Here is a 23,353-nt window from a genome sequence, read left to right as displayed (position 1 = left end):
CACAGTTTTGCAGGACCCTATAAATACAATATTTTGACTTACTTTTGGGTTCTGAATCACCTCCTCTCCTCCCCACCACTGACGTTTGAACAGGATGCTAATAACAACCGTATTGGACAGTGGGTGAACCAAACATCTAATGGAAAGATTCTGCAGCTTTCTTACTCATTGAACCCTGAGGCACGTGAAGGAACCTACAAAGTTATTGTTCATGATAGAGAAATGGATGGGGAAATCGATCATTACTTCAAGGTGGAAAAATACAGTAAGTGAGGTTGCTTTAGGTTGTTTGTTTTCTGAGACATAGTTATTGCAGCCTCCAATTACGAAATTGTTATATATTTTGAACAATACGCAGGAAGACCATGTATTTCAAAATCCAAAGTGGATTTTCAAATTAAATTTTCTTTATTCTGAAACATATCTCACCTAATATCTACGCATTCTTGTTAAGCATAAATGAGAAATGTAATTTTCTTGTGGGACATATTTTTGTGACATGACAATAGGTGTTAACAATAATAATAATAATAATTTTCCCAGTTTTGCCCAAATTTGAAGTAAAGGTAGAAGTAGATAACGAGATCAGCATTCAACAAGAGGAAATCAGAGCTGAAGTTTGTGCAATGTAAGTGCTAGATACATAAAAGTGTCTTAGCTTAAATGTACTGTAACTATTTGGATATTCTGTCTTGAGAGTTTTACATCAAACATTGAGAAATGGACAAACATATTTTAGAAACTAGATATGGGGGAGGATATATTTTGTATTATTTCTACACATTTGATGTATTACCTGGTGTTTGCCTTGCCACAATTTAGGCTTTTATAGACGCTCTTCGTAAATCCCTCTGGATTAAGAGCATCTGCTAAATGCCTAAATTTAGTACATTGTTTGTAGATTTTGAAACAAGCATGCTATTGAAATACTGTATGTATTTTTATTGTATGGGTGAAAAGGACTTTTTCATGCAGGTATGTTTACTCCTAATGTTATCAGGTACACCTATGGACAGCCTGTGCCTGGTAAAGCAGAAGTGGAGCTGTGCCGACCACAGCAAAATATGTACATCGGCAGTATTGCACCATGTCATAAAGAGACAAAACAGGTGACATGACATAAACCAACTATTCCACATCGTTTGTGCGGTAATAATTACATACAGTAGGTAGATGGTCCGTGTGTGTGTGTGTGTGTGTGTGTGTGTGTGTGTGTGTGTGTGTGTGTGTGCGTGCGTGCGTGCGTGCGTGCGTGCGTGCGTGCGTGCGTGCGTGCGTGCGTGCGTGCGTGCGTGCGTGCGTGCGTGCGTGCGTGCGTGCTGTCTGTGTTTAGTGTGTTTGTTCTCTCTGTGGTCCTCCAGCCAATGTGATGTTTGTGTCATATTTAAAAGTTCGGACTTGACAGTCGCCACTCGCCATTATGGCGTTTTACTTGTGTAATGTGATGGAGGGGTGCTGTACAAATATGACCTATGACCTGCCATTAATTGTGATTTTTCTTGTTGGTGATTTTATTCTCTCTTTCTATGCTGTACAGACGGACAAGACAGGCTGTGCCACCTTTACTATCAAAATGTCAACTTTCACCAAACCTGCGCAAAAACCTCTAAATGACGAATTGCATCTCAATGCTAAAGTAGAGGAAGACGGAACAGGCAAGTCTTCACACTGTTGGACACATTTCAAGCAAAGCAATGAAATTCAGTAGCTTATCGTCAGTGTCATGACATGTTTCACACTACTGTAAGTGACATGGAGGGATTTTCTCCACAGGTATTACACAGCCACAAGGGAAAGTGATCTCTCTCTCTTATGTTATTGGAAAACTTTCCTTTATTGAAACACCCAAGGTGTATGAGAACCAATCAATGATTGAAGGAAAAGTAAGTCCAAAAATATATCATTTTACACCCATTGCTTCAGTACAGTACTACACATCTGACACTGGACGTATGCATTCTGTATAATGTTATTTTGTATTTCCAACTCTCAAGGTCAAAGCACTTTACTTGAATAACACACCCATTCCTGGCATGTTGGTGTACATTATTGGAGGTGAGAGATGGTCACCAATTAGCATAGTGAACGTCAAAACTGACAGCGACGGTGTGGCCAGTTTCTCATTCCACCCATCCCAATCTAAAAGCGACGCCCTGGGGGACATCCACCTCAAAGTAAGTCAGAGTTAGAACTTACTAATAGTATTGCCTAAAATGTACCACAAATATTGAAACCTTTATTTATTCTTGAAAGAGCATTGTGGTTTGCCTTCATTTGCAATGCTGTCAAGATTCACAACAATCTACAATTCAATATTTCACAATACAATTGGTTATTAAACTAACATTTATTTCCTTTCTGTTTTGCTGTGATCAAGGCTAGTGGTACACCAGTGATAGACCATGGATACAGAACACCATACTATGAGGAAGGGGAGCATCTACTGTCCCTGTTCCAGGAAGCCACAGTTGACACCAAGACATTGAGTTCACTGGAGGTGAAGAAGACAGAGAAGCCACTGCTCTGCAATGGAGAAAACCACATCACCATCCACTACACTGTAGTTGGAGAGACTGCAGGCCCTGTGGATCTGATGTACCTGGTGAGACGCGCACGCACGCACGCACGCACGCGCGCACACACACACACACACACACACACACACACACACACACACACACACACACACACACACACACACACACACGTAATCTGTTGGCAAGCTGGAATATTCCAATTCAATCTTGTAATTGGATTACTTTGCGATATTTTGATGAACGTTCAATTCCTTTTACATGTACTCTTTTACTTCTGAACCATCTGTAAAATGTCATTAATATTGGCACCGTACTGATGTTATGAACGCTTCCATTCTATTTCTCCTCTCTTCTCATCATTCCCTTAATTTTGTCTCTCCAGATTTTATCCAGAGCAGCAATTATCAAGGAAGGACTTGTAAGTGTTCAAGTGCTGGATTCTCCAGGTAAGTAAACCATCCGCAATAAAGACAACAGCACTGATTATCTACGTCCAATGTTTAAGTTACAATAAATAAACACAATTAAAATAAGCATACTTACTAAAATTACTCATGGACAGTAAGATAACCATTTACGACAATGATACAAAGGTTTATTGAACACCTCAGAAAAGGTGACAGGTCATTCATCTTTGTTTCATTCATCAACGTGTGTTTCTCTATGCATAATCTCTAGTCAACTACATCCGTAATCAAGAGACTATCTCATCTTCTCTTCTCTTCTCTTCTCTTCTCTTCTCTTCTCTTCTCTTCTCTTCTCTTCTCTTCTCTTCTCTTCTCTTCTCTTCTCTTCTCTTCTCACTGCTGTTGGTTTCAGTCACTGAGGGTGAGATCTCCTTCAAGTTGGAAGTCACCCCAGAAATGGCTCCATTGCTTCAGGTGCTGGTGTACACCGTCCTCCCCAGTGAGACGGTCATTGCTCACAGCGCAGACTTCACCACAGAGAAATGCTTCCGTAATAAGGTCAGTTCAGGTCTGGCCTCTACTCTCCTTTGTGCCAATGTTCATGTGATCTCAAGGGATCTGGGTAACATTGTCTGGTCACTGTGGAAGATGAGGAGTCAGAATAAATGTTCAATTTGGGTGCATGAGTCATTGCAGGTGTCAAGGTCGGTATCCATGGTGATGTTTTGTTCACATGTCAGGTGGTTCTGGAGTTCTCTCCATCCACGGCGATCCCCGGAGAGAGGAATTCACTGCAGGTGTCGGCCATTCCAGGCTCGCTCTGTGGTGTCAGTGCCATCGACCAGAGTGTTCGCATCAAGGAGCCAGAAAAGCAGCTCGATGCAGACAAGGTAAAACCATCCACATACCTGGAATGATCATCACTTACTGTAATTTGCAGATTTCTGATGTTGTACCTCAATGTTTGTGCTCAAACTGCCTCGGAAATGTACCCTTGGGGATGAATATTATTGTTTATATGATCCTGATCTTGTGCATGTTATCCAATGTTCATCTCTAATTCATCTATGCCTTCATGATTTTGAACAGATATTTGACCTGTTGCCAGCCAAGAAAGCAGAATCTATTCCACGTGAACTTGAAGATGGTGTGCAATGTTTGCCTGTGAGATCAAAAAGATCTTATGGATATTATGGACATGACATTATCCGTGGACCTGATATTCACAAGGATGCATACACAATCTTTAAGGTAATTATATGACTCAATTTCAACTTAAAACGTCAAAAGGATAAATCTTTGCCTTTCCTTTCATCATCAGTTCAACTGCTACTATAGGATACCGGATACTTTGTACTTTACCAGGACATTTATTAATCTAACTATAATCTATCTAGAATCTGGGACTGAAGATGGCAACAAATTTGCCTATGAAATTACCTTCCTGCGACTACACCTACATGTATTTTGAAACTGCTTTTGAATATGATGACGCTGACGGTAAGTATTCACCAGTCTGTTTTCAGTCTGAATTCTGGGTGAATATTTTGCGTAGGCTACAGAATATACAACCACAGATACCACTCTCCCCTTGTAGCAATGGATTATGAAGACTACAGTCTAAGTGATGCAGGTGGTCCTTCAGTTCCTCCACCCATACAGACCATCCGCTCCTTCTTCCCAGAGACATGGATATGGGACCTGGTGGAGGTTGGGTGAGTGCACAGAACTACAACATGAACATTACACATGTCATTCATCATCCTATATGTTAAAATGTTAAAAAAAATATTTGGAGGAAGATTTCTTCCAAAAAAGTATACAGAAAGTGTTAAAATTAGGTTTTTATTATGTGGCCACACCCACCAGTTCATTAAGTATGCCTGGTTTGCAGGTGGGTGGTGCTTCACATGACACTTTGGCTATCCAGCCTTTACGTAGGCAACCACACTCGCAATTTCCCAGAATTGCATTTCTAGTTATCATAGTATTCTGCCTGTGCCATTTTATTGTAATTCTAGCTAATTCCAATCGGCAATTCAAAGAGTGGAATGAACCTTCTATTGAAATGTAGTTTTTAAGGTGCGCCTTGTTCACTGAGTGCCCCTGATTAAACAATGTTTTCAGGGGGGAAGGAGTAAAAGTAAGTAAATGTAATGAGTATTTCTGGAATTTTCATGCGATAGTATTGTCTTTCACTCAGAACAGAAAAATGACAATCGCGGTCAACAGTGCTTTTGTAACAGCCGGTAGAGAAGGGCTCGTTTTAAACATGAACGTGATCTGGAGTTAGATTACAAGATCAGATAAATCCACTTTTGTGAATTTCATAACACTGGCCTCTATGGGGGAACCGGACCTCCCGATCACGTAACCTCCTGTTGCATTTTGGGAATTGGAGTGTTTCTCTTCAGCCGCGGCTGCCTCGTACAGTAAGCTACAGTTTAATATAAAACCTTATCCCACGCGTCAAGCGTGTCGTACGCATCGTGGGCACTCTGAGACATCAAAGAGTTTGACGTCTGGGTGCGTTGTGGGCATCCAATGTGTTAATTAACTACCTCTCCCGATGAAGAGAGGTAATTGCAGCAACATCTGAACTACAATAATAATAATAATAAACTTTATTTTTTGTTTTCAAAACAACGTTACAAAGTGCTTTACAGTGGCAAACAATTTGAAGCAAAGACACCTGATGTAAACTTCCTACTCAACACCATCAAACACAAAAGTTCAGCCACACAAAAAAGTTGTTAACTTGCGTAATCCTTAAGGGTGCGGGAAAAAATCGATATGAATCGATTATCGGTTTCAACACTAGCGATACGGCCGCATCGATGCGCGTTTACCCGGATCGGTCCAAATCGCGGCCGTATCGGTCGATGTATCGGTCCTAAAGTTATTAATCGGATTAATCGGATTTTAGCATTAAATAATTAACCTGCTGTGAAATTCTGAACTTACTTACTCATCGTTTACTGTTACAAATCATTACTTCAAAAGTGAGCGCTGCTAGCAGTCAGTGCTGCAGTGCAATGGAAAGAAAAAAAAAGAAAAAGCTGCCTGCTGCTCTGTCCTCCAATAGAGCTGGGTTTCTGCGTACTACAGTCACTGTCCTGCGGGAAGCCGCAGATCTACAAGCCCACAGGGTGTTGCATGTGGATGGGTTGTAAACTTATAGATCTGCTACTTCCGACATAGCACACTGGTGCGTGTATGACGCTCGCATGTGCGACACACAGCGACTTGTAAACAAACCAACAACGTGGTAGACTAGTTCCATCACTATTCACTATGGGTTATTCCAGTGGAGAAACGCAAGTTTGGATTTTATAAGAATGCGACAGTAATGGATTGGATAACACTTTTCCCAGTAGAACCATCAGAAGTCCCCGCGCTTGTCGACAGCAAAGGTAATAATCACAGCATCAGCTTTTATTGCAAAGGGCGACTATAGAGTATTGGTTTTCAAAGTGGGGTCCGGGGACCCCCAAGGGTCCTTGAGGCAGTTCTAGGGGGTCCTCGGCAAAATGATAGGAACCAAATGGACCCTTGGGTATGTGTAACTCAGCAGGGGAGTGTACAAATGGAACCAAATGGACCCTAATGAACCCTTGGGTATGTGTAACTCAATGGAGTGTACAAATGGAACCAAATGGACCCTAATGGGTCCATTTGGTTCCATTTAAACTTAAGACAAGAGCCTGATCCATATGTCAAACTGGGGGTCCTTGACATTGATTTTTTTTTAGAACTACTGCAGTAGAGCCATAAGATAACAAGTAGACATGATGTGTGCCAGACTTCAAATGTTGCACTTACTTTATACTGCTGTTGTTACTGTTGTAAAGTGGATCTCTTTGAAATGATCTTATTGACTGAATAACAGCAGGCTCTTTTACTAGTTTTATTTGGTGATCTGATCTGTGGCATTGCTGAGGATTGATCTGATCTGTGGCATTGATGAGGATGTATTTTAGTTTTTCAGTGTTATTATAGCAGCTTTGCAAAGTACAATTATTGCACTGTACTGAAGCCTGAAGGGCCAGGCCTTTTGTGTGTTTGTTTTATATTTCTCCACCTGACCAACTGTAACTGCTAAAGTGAAGCTCTTAGAAATGGGTGTGTGAGACAGATTTTCAAACCATGTCAGTAGGCTTTGTAGTTTACATTAATTATTTTTTGTATCTACATGTCTGTGTCTATTTAGAATGAACACAACAATGACATGATACTAAAATGATTTGTCATCCATCTTTCTTTACAATTTTCTGTTATTCCTTGGTCTTTTATGAGATATCCATTATTTGAAGGTCAGCCATGCTACTTTATAGATCAAGTTTCTTAATTAAAAATGGAAAATGTTTGTTTCATTAAACGTAAGTATCAGATCACACCGTATCGAATCGTATCGAATCGAATCGGATCGAATCGAATCAAATTCCACAAAATCGAAATCGTATCGAAATTGCACCAAATCGAATCGTATCGAATCGTTCTGTATGTAAGCCGTATCGTTTCCGAATCGAATCGTTAGCCCATGTATCGGATACGTATCGAATCGCCTTGTAGGGGATGGATACACACCCCTAGTAATCCTGCTTCTCTAAGTGTCATGACTAAGATGTCTCACTGTGGGATAAACCTCCAGCAGATTCCTCAGAGGAACCATTATGCCAGCTCTGACTGGCCAGCATACATGATGTTTGTTTCATCTGTCTGTCCATCATCCTTCTGTCCAGGGATTCAGGAAGAGAAGAAGTGTCCCTCACCGTCCCGGACACCATCACCACATGGGAGACGGAGGCTTTCTGCTTGTCCTCAAGCGGCTTCGGCCTTGCTCCTCCCAAGGAGCTCAAAGTCTTCCAGCCCTTCTTCCTGGAACTCAGCCTGCCTTACTCCATCGTCAGGGGAGAGACATTTGTTCTGAAGGCTACGGTCTTCAACTATCTGTCCAGCTGCATCATGGTCTGTCCATTTATTCAAGGTTCAAGGTGTTTATTGTCACATAGTTGGTAGCAATATTATAGTCAGTGAAATTCTTGTACTTTCTAGTTAGAGTGCATATCTCTGACAGGATGTGTTGTCTAGCCAGTGCTGTGTAAGTCTAGCCTGGAACCAGACCAATCCGCCTGGGCAAAAAAAACTTGCCCTTGAAAATGGGTCTGGCCCTCTCAATTGTGAATCCATTTCCTCTCCCCAAAAATGTGGGGGACCAATCAGGGCCCAGCATTGGTCTGGTCTAACCAATCGTGTCCAGAGCCATTTTTTATAATCCACCCCTTGGAAATTAAAATTAACTAATATCCAATACAAAGTGAGGAATTAGTATGAGCAACGCCAGGCTAGAGTAAGTCATGGATTGGAACCGCCAGGACCCGAGGCCTGGCAGAGTTAACAATGAATACAAAACAAGTGGAGAATATCAACAATTCTGTACATTCTATAATATACATTATGTACACAGACACACATACAGTATATAGGCTATACACACACACAAACATAGTTTCAAGTTGTGGCGGAAGGTGTCTGTGGCTGGCACAAGGGAGGGTGAGGCGGGAGGGAAGTTTGAAAGTGATAGAATCCATAGAATAACCTGGCCGGTGCTGAACATGCTGAAAACGTTGAAAATGTTTTCCTAGTGTTAACTCTTTGTGGTGTGTGTGTGTGTGTGTGTGTGTGTGTGTGTGTGTGTGTGTGTGTGTGTGTGTGTGTGTGTGTGTGTGTGTGTGTGTGTGTGTGTGTGTGTGTGTGTGTGTGTGTGTGTGTGTGTGTGTGAGAGAGAGAGTGTGTGTAGCTATGAATATTTGTTTCTTCTTCCATTCCGTCCAACCATTGTCTCTCTTGCTCAGGTTAGTGTGACTCCCAGCCCCTCATCAGATTACAGTCTCACAGCCATCCCTGATGAAGAGTACTCCTCCTGTGTCTGTGCCAACGGACGCAAGACCTTCCACTGGACTATGGATGCCTCTGTCTTAGGTGAGACCTGAACCCTATCTTCATATGGTACCACAGTTCAGAATTAGAAGAATGGCTGATGGGAGGGCAAGGCATGACTTGACTGTTGTTTGTGGATGTTTCCAGAGGTTGTCAATGTGACTGTGAGTGCTGAGGCGGTGGCGTCACACGTATCGTGTGGCAACGAGATAGTCAACGTGCCAGAGAGAGGTCGCATCGATGTTGTCACACGCTCTCTGATAATCAAGGTAGGCGGCAGTTGTGACAGTTCTGAGATTTTAATTTTGTTTTTGTTTGTTTAAAGTTCAATTAGCTTTAGTTTAATTATTACATTTTGTCTAGGTATTTGGCAGCCAATGAATGGAGTCTGCTTTTTACCCCTTTCAGGCAGAGGGAACAGAGGTGACTAAGACCTACAACTGGTTGATGTGTCCAAAAGGTGAGTGTGGAGTGTATAACACATGAAGGGTGCTCAATTATTTTCCAAGGCCAAACATCAAAAATAACACAGATGTGGATGACTGCAGGGAAAGAAAGCGTAACACATTAGAGGTTTCGGGTGTAGAATAGTTAGTATTCTACTAATAGGTGGTAGACTATAGCCTATATATATACACTGTTATTTGTTAAATACATAGATAAAGTATTTGTTTTTATGCTGCTGTTGTATCATAGACGTTCAGTGTAGTGTAGGCTGCTGTTAATAGCGTCCAGAGTTTTTTTGGAACAGAACTAAGATTTGTTGCAGCGTGTTTCCGGCCGGACGTCTTCTATAGACGGTTAGGGCGGAAATGCTGTTTAAATAGTGATTTCAAGCCTATAACGTGGCAAATACGTTTTTGGGGGTGATGTAGACGACCCGACACAGTCTGTCCGTATATGGGCATTCCAAGATACAGGATTAATATTGATGAAATCAGGGCTCTCCATATATAGGCATGACATGGATAAGGACTGACACAGAGATCTCCATATATGGCCATTAGTGAATTAATTTTCCCCATTGACTTGAATGGGGAAAATTAAAATAGTAAGACGAAATTAATTTGCAAGTGACGGCAACCACACTTGAAATTCCCAAGAATTGCATCCTTCTAGTTTCTAGTTCTAGTTTAGTGTAGCTAGTAGGGCTTATACACTGTTCCTCTTGAATATAATGTCACTGTTGTTCATGTTCGTGTTTTTCTCTGTCTAGGAGAGACATTGACAGAGGACATCCAGCTACAACTCCCTAATAATGTGATTTCGGGATCTGCCCGTTCTTCTGTATCCGTCCTGGGTAAAGTTTGTCTTTATCACACACTACAGTGGGGAAAGACAGGATAGAGAAAGGAGATCATCTGTGATGCAGTTCACATTCATCTTTCCTGCTGTCTGTCTCTCCTACAATGTCTCTTCATAGTTTCCTGCTGTCTGTTTCAATACGTTTCAAGCTACTGTAGGTACAAACAGTGTCTCTCTCTCTCTCTCTCTCTCTCTCTCTCTCTCTCTCTCTCTCTCTCTCTCTCTCTCTCTCTCTCTCTCTCTCGCTCGACAGGAGACATCCTGGGCCGTGCCTTGAAAAACCTGGATGGACTGCTGAGGATGCCGTATGGATGTGGGGAACAGAATATGGCTCTCTTGGCTCCCAACATCTACATCCTGGAATACCTGAAGAACACAAACCAGCTGACACCGGCCATCAAGGAGAAGGCCATTCCCTTTCTGGTCAGCGGTGAGACAAACTGTTGAATTGTTTTATTTGAATTATCAACTGTGAAATGACTTTCAGGGTGTGATCTTTCGACAACATTATGGAGATTGTATTTAGCATTGAACAAGCTCCAACACACCTGTACCAATGCTTCTCTATTTTATATATCATAATAACCATGAGGTCAACTAAACCCATGAGTAACACAACGTAAGGGCGAGAAGCGACCGTCCGGTGGCCCAGACAAAACAAATCAAAGAACAGGCATTGGTACATGAATGGTTAGTCAGGACACGTTGGTGTTGTGTTGCTTCCCTCAGGTGCTCGAGTATGGTACTGAGCGTGACTCACAGACGTGCTGAACATTTTCATACTAACTAACTGCGACCTGATGGTCACAATTATAATAACGTGTGAAATATGCGCAGGCTGTCAGAGGCAGTTAAACTACAAGCATGGTGATGGTGCCTACAGCGCGTTTGGAGTTGGACAAGGGAACACTTGGTAAGAATATACCGATTATAATTATATAAAAGTATAAATAATGTTGTGTGTGCATAGATTTGGGCATAATCCACCTGCCCACCACAGACAGACAGACACAGCTAATAAGCTGCATGTATCGTGCAGATATACAAGATATAATAAAGTATGCATGGGATGTCCATGAAAACACTTTCTCAAAAACCTGCTAACATGAATAAGAAATCAGATGAGTTAGCCAGTGTTTTTTTCCCCCCATCATCAGGTTGACTGCCTTTGTCCTGAGATCATTTGTCCGAGCAAAGTCTTTCGTCTTCATCGACCAGTCAAACATAGAACAACCAAAGTCCTTGCTGGAGAGTAAACAGAAGCGCAATGGCTGTTTTGAACAATCTGGAAAACTCTTCGACAACAGAATGAAGGTATGAGAGAGGAGAGATTGACTAAGTAAAGAAGTACTGAAAAAAATAACCTTTATCGCCTTTATCATACGTTTAAAAAAATCTATTAGAAATACAAATTATTTGTGTGTGTTTGTGCGTGCGTGTGTGTGTGATTGATGTTTCCTTTCCTCAGGGTGGAGTGTCAGATGAAGTGACTCTCAGTGCTTACATAACTGCTTCGTTACTGGAGATGAAATTGTTACCTTCGGTGAGTCGCCTTTCCAGCATTTTAGAAGCTCATTCAGAGGTGGAACGGAGCTATTAGAGTGGAGAGATGAGGAAGAAAGTTGTGTAGAACTAGAAAAGGTGTCAGGACAGGAGTGACATGAAAGGCACATATCCTAATCTGTATTATAACCCATGATGTCCCAAGTAGTTCTGTCTATGTGACCATGGCTTAGATGGCCAATAGGGACAGACTCTAATTGATTAATTAGACGTCCCATTAGTCCAGACAGATGTTATTGGGTCCTATGTGCTGTAGGTACAGTACAAACACTTATTTCTTCCTCTCTCCATCCAACTACCTAGTCTGCCACTTTGTAACTTTCCAAGTGTTGTATTGTGTTGCTGTATTTGTTTGTATTAATGTGTTTTGACTACTCTTATGAAGCACATTTGCCAATAGCTTGGCACTAGCTGTATGGTTAATGCTGAATGTAATGCCTCCGTGTGTCTCTCTGTAGGATCCTGTGGTGAGAAGTAGTCTGTCTTGTCTGAGAGAGGCCATTGATGAGTCCATGAAGACCAACACCTACACCACAGCTCTGCTGGCCTACGTCTTCTCTCTGGCGGGAGACACAGAGACACGTTCACTACTCCTAGAACACCTGGACAGGATCGCTTCACAAGATGGTGAGATAAAAAGACCGACATGTGTTTAGATCACATGAAATAAAGCTAGCTCATTAGCTAAAATATTTTAATTTCATTTTATTTTACACTATTTGCTCTTCTCAGTGTATTGTTTACTTTCATAGTTTTAAGTATCTGACTTTCGTTTATCGGTACTTTGAATTAAATATTACTAGCAACAATTGCTTGCAACTGCATTGCTACTGTGCATAAATGTTGATTTGATGAATGGTTGTTTTTTTGTGTGTGTGTGTGTGTGTGTGTGTGTGTGTGTGTGTGTGTGTGTGTGTGTGTGTGTCTGGGTGCTTCGATCCCCAGGAGTTTTATTGCATTGGTCTCAGACCTCTGTGGACACTTCAGCCTCTCTGTCCGTAGAGATCAGCTCCTACGTGCTGCTGGCCAAGCTCGCCAGTCCTGAACCCAGCGCTGCAGACCTGGGTTATGCTGCTCGCATCGTGAGGTGGTTGGCCCTACAGCAGAACTCCTACGGTGGCTTCTCCTCCACACAGGTACTGCTCAATGATCTGTTCTATCTGAGACACTGCCAACCCCATAGACACCAGTAAGACTCCCTAATCGGGAGATAAGCGACCGTAGGTCACTTATCTCCACAAATAGGGCAAAAATGTGTTTTGCCAAAATCTTCCTGATCCATGTTGATGACATGAGTGTAGACATACTGTGTAGTGATTTTCGTGATTTTAGGGCAAAATCTGTAGGAGCAGTGTCCAAAAATGTGTTTTTAAAAATCGGCCTGGAGGTGGCACTATATGGGAGAGATTCATGTTGATGGGATGAGTGTAGACATACTGTGTACCGATTTGCGTGATTTTAGGGCAAAAATTGTAGGAGCAGTGTCCAAAAATGTGTTTTGCAAGAATCGGCCTCATGGTGGTGCTAGAAATGGGACATGTGAGAAATGAGGGGTGGGGTCTCCGCGCCGGCAAGGCGGACGAATAGGTACCGGCCCCGGCTGTCCCGGTCGCTCCTAGCCGGAGTTACGGCATTTTATGTGAGCTGCAGTGTAGGGGGTCCTCCACTGGGGGCGCCACCACTTTTGCATCCGTTCTGGAGCACCAGGAGTGGGTGGTCCCCGGGAATTCCCCGTGAGCAGCCCCGTTGGGGTGGTCATTTGGTCAGTTTAGCACATTTGGTCATTTTTTACATCTGGGGGTCCCCCAGGGACCTGGGGGTCCCTGGAGCTCCGGGGGTCCTTGGAGGTTGTAGTTTGGCAGGTAAGGAACGTGTGTGCAAAATTTGGCATGGATCGGGGCAACGGTTGCGGAGATATGAGCAGGGCAAGTGTGTGACGTGTGAGGTGTGACAGACAGACTGACTGACTGACTGACTGACTGACTGACGGACTTACACTTTGTGCAGGGTTTGATAGTAAATGCGACCTACGGTCGCAATAATGAACTAAATATGCGTAGAATTAGATTTGATACTAATGCACTCATATAAGTGTTTCCACAAGCGTTGTCTGATTAATTCTTCTTGTTCACAGAAACTCTTATCTGCTCTGAGACTGCTGTACGTGGCAGAAAACATCTGTGAATTGTTTTAAAACCAGTAAGACTCCCTAATCGGGAGATAAGCGACCGTCAGGTGACATGTATACACAAAGAGGGCTGTAAGTGCCATTGGTTCCTGGGTGTAGGGGGACGTGTAGACATAGTGTGTACCGATTTGTGTGATTTTAGGGCAAAATCTGTAGGAGCAATGTCCAAAAATGTGTTTTGCAAGAATCGGCCTCATGGTGGCGCTAGAAGAGGGGCATGTGAGAAATGAGGGGTGGGGTCTCCGCGTTGCCTTGGCGGACGAATAGGTACCGGCCCCGGCTCTCCCGGACGCTCCTAGCCCGAGTTACGGCATTTTATGTGAGCTGCAGTGTAGGGGGTCCTCCACTGGGGGCGCCACCACTTTTGCATCCGTTCTGGAGCACCAGGAGTCGGTGGTCCCCGGGAATTCCCCGTGAGCAGGCCCGTTGGGGTGGTCATTTGGTAATTTTTGCACATTTGGTCATTTTTTACATCTGGGGGTCCCCCAGGGACCTGGGGGTCCCTGGAGCTCCGGGGGTCCTTGGAGGTTGTAGTTTGGCAGGCAAGGAGCGTGTGTGCAAAATTTGGCATGGATCGGGGCAACGGTTGCGGAGATATGAGCAGGGCAAGAGTGTGACGTGTGAGGTGTGACAGACAGAGGGACTGACACTACTTACAGTTTGTGGAGGTTTTGATAGTAAGTGCGACCTGACGGTCGCAATAATAGTTTTCTGTCCAAGGACGTCAGAGGTCAGATCAGATAATATCAGCCCTACATCATCCATTGCAATGATTCAACATAATCTTGGGTGACTTAGCTGCTAATGTAGAGCTATAGCCAGACATTTAGGAGTGCTTTTTGAGGTACTGTAAATAAGGTTGTCCAGTTCTGTTTTTACGATGTAACCTTGTAAGTCCTTGAAAGGTCCTGGCCAACGGTATGAACAATAGAAGAATAATCCAACCCTTGATGCAGAGTGCCAAGCATGGAGGCATTGGGTCAGACACCCTAACCACAATGCCACTGAGCTGGTGTGTCTTGATTGCGACCGTCAGGTCGCAGTTACTATCAAAACCTGCACAAACTGTGAGTCCGTCCGTCAGTCAGTCCGTCAGTCTGTCTGTCACACGTCACATGTCACACTTTTGCCCTGCTCATATCTCCGCAACCGTTGCCCCGATCCATGCCAGATTTTGCACACACACTCCTTGCCTGCCAAACTACAACCTCCAAGGACCCCTGGAGCTCCAGGGACCCCCAGGTCCCTGGGGGACCCCCAGATGTAAAAAATGACCAAATGTGCAAAAATGACCAAATGACCACCCCAACGGGGCTGCTCACGGGGAATTCCCGGGGACCACCGACTCCTGGTGCTCCAGAACGGATGCAAAAGTGGTGGCGCCCCCAGTGGAGGACCCCCTGCCACTGCAGCGCACATAAAATGCCGTAACTCGGGCTAGGAGCGACCGGGAGAGCCGGGGCCGGTACCTATTCGTCCGCCTCGGCCGCGCGGAGACTGCACCCCTCATTTCTCACATGGCCCTCTTCTAGCGCGACCATGTGGCGGATTCTTGCAAAACACATTTTTGGACACTGCTTCTACAATTTTTGCCCTAAAATCACTCAAATCGGTACACAGTATGTCTACACTCATGTCATCAACATGGATCTGTCCCATATAGCGCCACCTTCAGGCCGATTTTTTAAAACACATTTTTGGACACTGCTCCAGCTCCTACAATTTTGTCCCTAAAATCACGCAAATCGCTACACAGTATGTCTACACTCATCTCATCAACATGGATCTGTCCCATATAGCGCCACCTTCAGGCCGATTTTTCCAAACACATTTTTGGACACTGCTCCTACAGATTTTGCCCTAAAATCACACAAATCGGTACACACTATGTCTACACTCAGCGCCACCATCAGGCCAATTTCTTTCAACCACATTTTTGGACACTGCTCCTACACATTTTGCCCTAAAATCACGCTGCGACCTGACGGTCGCTTATCTCCCGATTAGGGAGTCTTACTGGTAATATTCTGTTGCATGTGAACATCACCGTTCAACAAGCTCTGTATGTGGCAGACTGATGTCAGAGGTGCATGGTTTGTGTGCTTTGTAGGACACAGTAGTGGCTCTTCAGGCCCTGGCTCGCTACTCCACTCTGGTCTTCACCCAAGAGGGATCCAGCACTGTGACCGTCAAGTCCTCCAAGGGTGACAATGTCTTCCACGTGGATCAGAGCAACAGACTGCTTTACCAGGAGAGGGCGCTGCAGGGTGCGATGGGAAACTACAGCCTGCAGGTTCAGGGCACCGCATGCATCTCAGCGCAGGTCAGCTCCTATCTGTCCTTGTATTCTATAAATACTACACAGAATTTATTCTACATGTCTTGTAGTTTATGAAGTAAGAAAAGGTCTCTTTACTCTTCATGATTGTACAAATCAAACTCTACTTGTTTCCTCAGATGTCTCTTAACTACAACATCCCAACACCAGTTGAGGAAAGCAGTTTGTCCATCAAGGTCACACCTGAGGCCGACTACAGCAGCAGCTCTCTGAGACGGAAATTAACTCTGAAACTACAAAGCCTGTAAGGATCACCTGTAGAGACAGAAATGTGCCGCACAGAAAAAAAGAAAGTCACACTAAATGTGAACAAAATTAGAAATTAAATGAAATCGATATTTCAGAACACAACAAAGATATTGGAAAGAGATTTTGTGAACTCTTGTAGATATGTAAAATATATTTTCAAATATGTTATACTTACAGATATACTGGGAATGAAGCAACAACGAACATGGTGTTAGTTGATATAACGATGCTTTCTGGATTTGTCCCAGACCAAGAGTCTTTGAGAAAGGTGAGTTATACAGTAGTAAACATTTTTACCCAAGTGAGCAAACCTTTATTTTGTAATTGTTAAATATCGAGTACAAAGTTCACAGATAACCAGTTCAATATGCTGGTTTCTTCACAGCTTAAAGGGGCGCCGCTGGTGGATCGTGTAGAGCAAAATCACGACCACGTCATCATGTATTTCAAAGAGGTGAGAGACCAGTTTACACCGGATTATGTTCAATACAATTCAGACCACCTTTAACCCCAAGGGTAAACAGTTGAATTAACACTAATTACTTCTATAAGTAATAATCTATTTACTATAACTATCAGATCTTTTTTTCTGTATTCTACCAGGAAGATGGTTGCATTAACATGGCATCCTTCTCATCCTGCCAAAAATAAAAATAATTAATTTCCTTGTACAATATGAAAACAGCGGTACTTGTGGACTCGTAAAACAAGCAGTTCTAGGAGATCCTGCTAGCATATAAAACAAGCAAGTGCTCTCGGTAGGATAGAAATCAATGATGTTATCCTACAGAACCAGCAGTAATTACTGTAGGTGTCCTGGATAGAAAACCAGCATTTAGGGCCTATTAGGAAAACATATTACTAGGGGGTCCAGCCGTCCAGGTAAGAAATTACACCAAAAATCTTGATTGGATAGAAAACAAACATAAGGGCTATTATGGTAGACAACAGCAATAATTAAGCATACTGTGGGAACTCTTGATAATCTACATTTCTTCCAACAGTTAACAAAAGGCATAGCCGTCAACCATGTCTTAGAGCTCATACAGGAAGTCCCAGTTCAGAATCTGAAGCCAGCGCTGGTCAAGATCTATGATTACTATCAGCCAAGTGAGTACATGTTATACAACCTCTCCTATGGCTCTCTGTAGAAACCTTAAAATGTAAAACAAAAGAAAGATCTGCACACTTTTGTGCTCCAGTTGCAAAAAAATAAGAAAATATATGCTGCTTTTTGAGCTTCCGATCTTTATTATCAAAAGTCTTTAGCAAATGATGCCCAACTGTACGAGATTTTCTTTTCTTTTGTTTTGCATTTTCTTTTTTCTCTCTCAGCACTTGTCCACTTTTGGATTTGGGTGTGCAGGTCCTAACTCCCATCTGAAGTTTTCCATGTATTATTTCATTGAAAAAGGGTGTTCTGTTGTTTTTGACTATTGTGAAGTCTGAGCTCAAGCCAAAACATAGAGTCAAAATGTAAAGGTTTAAAACTTAATATGAGTTGCTTTATTCAAGAGGTCGGTTCCCCTGAAGCATAAATGTTCTTCCCGCGAGGGCCTTTCAAATAAAGAATAATGCTTTCACATGTTCCCCCGGGTTTCCATACCGGTACATATGACATTGAGTTTTCCAAGTTCAGTTGCACTCGTAATTTGCCTACAATAGAAACATCACTGTGGCCAGCTGCTGACATCAAACTGATTGAGGATGAACCGGGAGACATTAAAGGGGAAGACCACCCATTTTCAATATTGAACTGTGTCATTAATATACCTTAGAGGAGGTGTGTGGAAATAGAAAAAAAGTCCCCCCCCCCCCCCCCTTTCTGTGTTGCCTAGAACTGGAGGATTGATTTTGGGGTTTGTATTGTATTGTAAGTACAACTTGATGACATCACACATTGTACTTTACAATACAAACCCGAAAATCAATCCTCCAGTTCTACGCAACACAGAAGAGGGGGAACTTTTTTATTTTTATTTCCACACAACTCCTCTAAGGTATATTAATGACATAGTTCAATATTGAAAATGGGTGGTCTTCCCCTTTAAGCAAACTCTTTTTTCTGCTATACCACCAAAATGTGGAAAGCCTTACCGAAGGTCATAAAGGAGTGTGGATCACTAGCATCCTTTAAAATTGCCCTGAAAAACCACTTACAGGCAGCAGCCGTTCGCAACTGGTAAAAAAAACTAACCTAGCCCAACCCTACCCTCCCCTGCCCCTTCTTTGTATATACTGTTTGTTTAGACTTACTGTTTTCTTTTTTGTTTTTCTTTACATATCTACTGCATAGTACTGTGTTCTATTTGTCTGTCATTCAATGTTATATGAGATACTTCAATGGTTTCCAGAGGAAATAAGCTTAGTCTTTTCATGGATCTCCTTTTAGTAGACCTTGTACCAGTGAACTGTACCGTCATGAAACTGTACCTTTTCCTATGCAAACTTCTAATAAAGTCTTCAATCAATCAATCAATCAAGTTCTATCAATGATGAGGCACTGGCACTCTCCGAGGCGCTCAACTCTGCCACCACTCTGCTGGCCCCATAACAGAAACTCTACTCCACACTATACATAGGTCTATACCAGACAGACTTTATTATCAATAATCTGGTGTTCATAACAGACTATTAAAAAAATAACTGGATTGAAATGTTTTCTATTATTTCCTGCTGCTCCAAACACACTAACAGGTGTCTTTTTTCCACACAGGTGACAACAAGGAGATAGAATACAGCCATGCTTGTTGTTTACAATTAGATATCTCATTGTCACTTGTTGTATTTCTATTCTCTATTTGCGCTGTGAAGATTGGAAGTGATTATTGAGAGATTTGTACAAGTATATCTAAATGGTGTGTGAAGTTCACTGGCTACCCATTAAAGCCAGAATAGATTTTTAACATACTTTCAATTACTTTTTTAAGCAGGCCATTGGCCCCTAAACGCAATGTAAGATCTCTCAGATCCTCTGACAAGGGCCTTTTGGAGGTCCCCGCGACCAATCTTAAGACAAAGGGTGATTGGGCCTTTGCAGTGGTTGCTCCCGACGGTTTTAAACGTATGTTGAAAACAAATTTGTGTCAAAGTTTTATCACATTTTATTACCATTTTATTACCGGTTTAATTAGTTCAGGACATTGTTTTATTGCTTTATTTCCTGTTGTATTGTATTTTTACTCTATTGTGTTATTTTAGCCTGATTAACTTGTTGTATCTGATGTTTATATTGTGTCCACTGTACAGAACATTGTAACCTTGTTTCGAAAGGTGCTCTATAAATATAAGTAAGATGCCCTAAGGGGAGAAGCGGCAGTCAGGGCGCGCGGAAACAACAGACTTTTAAAATTAGGCAGTGTTAATCTGGCAACACACACACACACACACACACAGAGACACCAGACACGTGAGTTGCAGACATGGATGCTTGTGTCACTCGCACAATCTGGCAATACACACAGACAGAAAGAGAGAGAGAGAGAGAGAGACACGCATGGGAGTCCGTCCAATAAAAAGAAGAAAAACAATAATAATAAATAAATAATAAATAATAAATATAGCTGCAAGCAGCGATAAAGTGGCCAAGCCAGAAAAAGTAGGAAAGGAAAAAAGCAGCGGAAAAAAGCAGTAAAAGCAAGAAAAGTGGGAAAAGAAATCAAAGAAAAACTAGAAGCAGTGTTCTTCCGAGAACAGGTCTCTGGCAGGTCAGTTTTTTTGGCCTCCTGAAAGTGAAAAGGGTGCCACGTGTTCTTGGGCCTTTCACAGCAATCGGACGCTGCATGCGGGATTTGAGGCATTTTGTTCCAAAAATTTGTTTTGCAAAGGTTGACCCGCTAGTGGTGCTTTAACAGGCCAATGTGAGAAGGGTCAAGGGTGGCATCTGTTCCTTGGCCTAGTGGGAATGTGTGTGCAAATTTCACACACATAGCAGGCTACGTTCATGATTTGAGGCATTTTGTTCAAAAAGGAGCAATCCTGCAAATTTGGAATCCAAATATGACATCGGACAGATCTGTCATGATTACATCTCTGTAGAGATACTGTGTACTGATTTGTGTGATTTTTGGATAAATTCTGAAGGAGTAATATTGAAGAATGTGTTTTACATACAGTAAGTCGGCCTTCTGGTGGCAGATGTGAAAAATGCAGGGCACAGGTTTTTCCTTGGCCTCTGGGAAGTGTGCATAGAAGGTTTTACACTAATCGGTGGAGTTATAGGTAAAAACACAAATTGGCCTCTACACAACATGTATGCAAAAGACTGTATATGCAACAGACAGTTGCATATACTGTCTGTTGCATACAGACAGTTTATGAGCAGTTTATGGGCAGTTTATGATGCTGTACATGATATCATCGTAATCCTTGGCCATCAAAACATAGGTGTAGACATCACATAGTTTCTACTAGGGTGACATGCGACCTCGCCCTAAAACCTTCTATGTAGGCTGAGTGTCTTCGATTAAACAATGATTTAATCGGCAAGTGCCACTGTATTTTATTGATTTTTTTTTAATATTTTGGAGGCTTGGGGAAAAGTAATCTAAGTATTTCTGAAATGTTCGAGTGATCGTATTTTCTTTCACTCAGAACAGTACAATCAATTGCACAACGGACGGTAGAGAAGGGCTCGTTTTAAACATGAACATGATCTGGAGTTAGGTTACGAGATAAATACACTTTTGTGAATTTCCTAACACTGGCCTCTATAGGGAAACCGGACTTCTCTTCAGTTGCGGCAGCCCCATACAGTAAGCTACAGTTTAATATAAACCCTTATCAAACGTGTCAACATCAAAGAGTTTGACGTGCGCACACACCGTGGGCATCAAGAGTGTTTTTAATATCAACTCAACAACAGGTGGGATCATAGGCACTAACCACTACACTATGGCAGCCATACATAATTGTTTAGGAGAAAAAGTTCCATGTAATGTACTTGACACACTGAGTGCCTTTTATTAAACAATAATTTAATAGCAGAGTGCCACAATATCTTAATGATTTTTGCATATTTTGGAGGCTCGGAGTAAAAGTAATCTGATTAAATGTAAGTGAGTGTTTCTGGAATTTTCCTGCAGTCTTATTTTCTTTCAAAATTATATAGCGCCCCCCCTTTGGCCAATTGGAATAAGATTGGTTTCAGTGATATTTGGACTAACCCTCTACATCTTTGCCAAATGCCATGAACGTGTGACTTTGCATGTATGACTTAAGAGGCAGAAGAATAATTTGCATAGAATAATTTGCATAAAACTGCAATATTCATTGAATTATTACAAAATAATGTTTCACCGCCGAGACAGATCTTTAGATATTTGTCCAAAGTTCATGTAAAAAATGTTTTGTGGATGTGAAGCAAAAATCCCAGGAGGAGATAGATTTGAACTGTTTTTCATATAATTCAAAATGGTGGGAGATCTAAAGGTCAGGGGTCAAAAGTCAGTGGGTAAAAGTTGTTCGGCATGAGGAGACGCTTAAGTGTATACAGGTTTCATGGCTGTACGTCAAACAGAGCATGAGCTATACCTGTTCAAATTTGCACTTTCAAAGGCTTCCTACAGCGCCACCCTTTGGTCAATTGGTGCGAGCTTAGTGTTTTTGCCGTTTGGCATAGTCCTCTACCATACTGCCGAGTTTCATAAAAAGCGACTGCACGGTCAAGCCACTAGAGAAAAAGTGGCGGAAGAGAAAGTACAATATCAATGAGTGGCCTTTGCCACTGTGTGGCTTGGCCACTAATAAACGTTATTTGTATAGCACCTTTCATGCAGCTCAAATCAGAGTCCTGTGTACGGATACGATTGTGTCTAGTAAAGTTACATTTCAATACTGTACCACTGTGTAATATTTCATGAGGACTAATTATTTTGATGTTGCCCACATATAACATTTTGTTGTGTGATATAACTGAGTTTTGTTTCACATTTAAAAACTAAAAAAGTAAATACAACTGTACATTCAGATAATGTAAAATGAATGCCTTACATTATGGACCTGTCTATTTGCTTAAAACCAAGGATTTTACAGTATAGATTGGGGTCCCAGAGATGAATATGCTTCAAATGGGGGTCTGTAGCCTAATGTATAAAATATACAAACTGGGATCCACATTAAACATTGGGAATTGTTGCTTTAACCTATCCACATGCGTGTGCACTACGTATGCATGCATGCACGCACACATCTGCAGTACCTCTGTACAAGGATTTTAATCATGTTGTCTACAAGCTTACAATGCACCACAACTAATATTCTGCAAAGAGATTTGGTATACAGCGGGAAAAGTAAATTAAACATTCCTGGAAGACCCTGGTCAACTTAGTATAATAGGGTTGAAGTGGTTAAGTGCAGTCCAAACTGTCTCCAACCACCAAACTTTTTGTCCGAAAGGTCCGGTTCTATTACAAAATTACGCCGCTCACAACTTCTGAAAAGCATTACCCCGAATTTGAGTTCTGAAAGCTGCACTCCGAGATGTTGTGACCCTCTGACGAAAATGTCCGTGGTCAGCGATAGTGTGGACTGCCCTTTAAAGGACAACTCTGCACTAAATAACATCGAGGCTATAACATTTATGGTGTTTTATTATTCTGCGGGATATGGCTGTATATGTATGTCACTGAGCACCCCTGTTGTGTAGCTACTGTACTGTAGGCCTACTGTATTTTTTGTACTTGTGTTTTTTGTATGCTGCTGGTCTGTCCATGTGTCCAAGACAAATTTCTCCTCACGGAGACCAAATAAAGTTACCTTGAACCTTGAGGCTAATGTTCCTACTTATATTGATCCCATAAAAACATGGGGTCAATTAGACAGAAAT

The 23,353-nt window shown here is 42.1% G+C and overlaps 1 protein-coding gene across 1 annotated transcript in view; it reads left to right on the top strand.

The window, feature by feature from the left end:
• Positions 1-23,345, top strand: part of LOC308290371 (alpha-2-macroglobulin-like) — a 28,027-nt gene extending 4,682 nt beyond the window's left edge. Inside the window, exons 7-36 of the mRNA XM_080732171.1 lie at positions 94-265; positions 544-628; positions 1,001-1,109; positions 1,538-1,655; positions 1,774-1,883; positions 1,995-2,174; positions 2,378-2,602; positions 2,920-2,983; positions 3,357-3,502; positions 3,685-3,834; positions 4,034-4,195; positions 4,342-4,444; positions 4,542-4,659; positions 7,687-7,912; positions 8,800-8,926; positions 9,032-9,153; positions 9,293-9,344; positions 10,101-10,184; positions 10,443-10,619; positions 11,027-11,102; positions 11,347-11,503; positions 11,658-11,732; positions 12,211-12,379; positions 12,698-12,888; positions 16,051-16,263; positions 16,398-16,522; positions 16,705-16,795; positions 16,913-16,981; positions 17,532-17,637; positions 19,244-23,345. Of these exons, the coding sequence (XP_080588297.1) occupies positions 94-265; positions 544-628; positions 1,001-1,109; positions 1,538-1,655; positions 1,774-1,883; positions 1,995-2,174; positions 2,378-2,602; positions 2,920-2,983; positions 3,357-3,502; positions 3,685-3,834; positions 4,034-4,195; positions 4,342-4,444; positions 4,542-4,659; positions 7,687-7,912; positions 8,800-8,926; positions 9,032-9,153; positions 9,293-9,344; positions 10,101-10,184; positions 10,443-10,619; positions 11,027-11,102; positions 11,347-11,503; positions 11,658-11,732; positions 12,211-12,379; positions 12,698-12,888; positions 16,051-16,263; positions 16,398-16,522; positions 16,705-16,795; positions 16,913-16,981; positions 17,532-17,637; positions 19,244-19,359 (3,918 nt within the window). The 3' untranslated portion in view covers positions 19,360-23,345. The remainder of the gene's footprint in view (positions 1-93; positions 266-543; positions 629-1,000; positions 1,110-1,537; positions 1,656-1,773; positions 1,884-1,994; positions 2,175-2,377; positions 2,603-2,919; positions 2,984-3,356; positions 3,503-3,684; positions 3,835-4,033; positions 4,196-4,341; positions 4,445-4,541; positions 4,660-7,686; positions 7,913-8,799; positions 8,927-9,031; positions 9,154-9,292; positions 9,345-10,100; positions 10,185-10,442; positions 10,620-11,026; positions 11,103-11,346; positions 11,504-11,657; positions 11,733-12,210; positions 12,380-12,697; positions 12,889-16,050; positions 16,264-16,397; positions 16,523-16,704; positions 16,796-16,912; positions 16,982-17,531; positions 17,638-19,243) is intronic.
• The last annotated feature ends 8 nt before the right edge of the window (positions 23,346-23,353 follow it).

Source organism: Nannobrachium achirus, assembly GCF_963921795.1.
Source record: "Nannobrachium achirus genome assembly, chromosome: 8".
In the NCBI taxonomy this organism is placed as follows: Eukaryota; Metazoa; Chordata; class Actinopteri; order Myctophiformes; family Myctophidae; genus Nannobrachium; species Nannobrachium achirus.
Note: the sequence above shows the minus strand (reverse complement) of the source record. Positions and strands in the feature narration are given on the sequence as shown.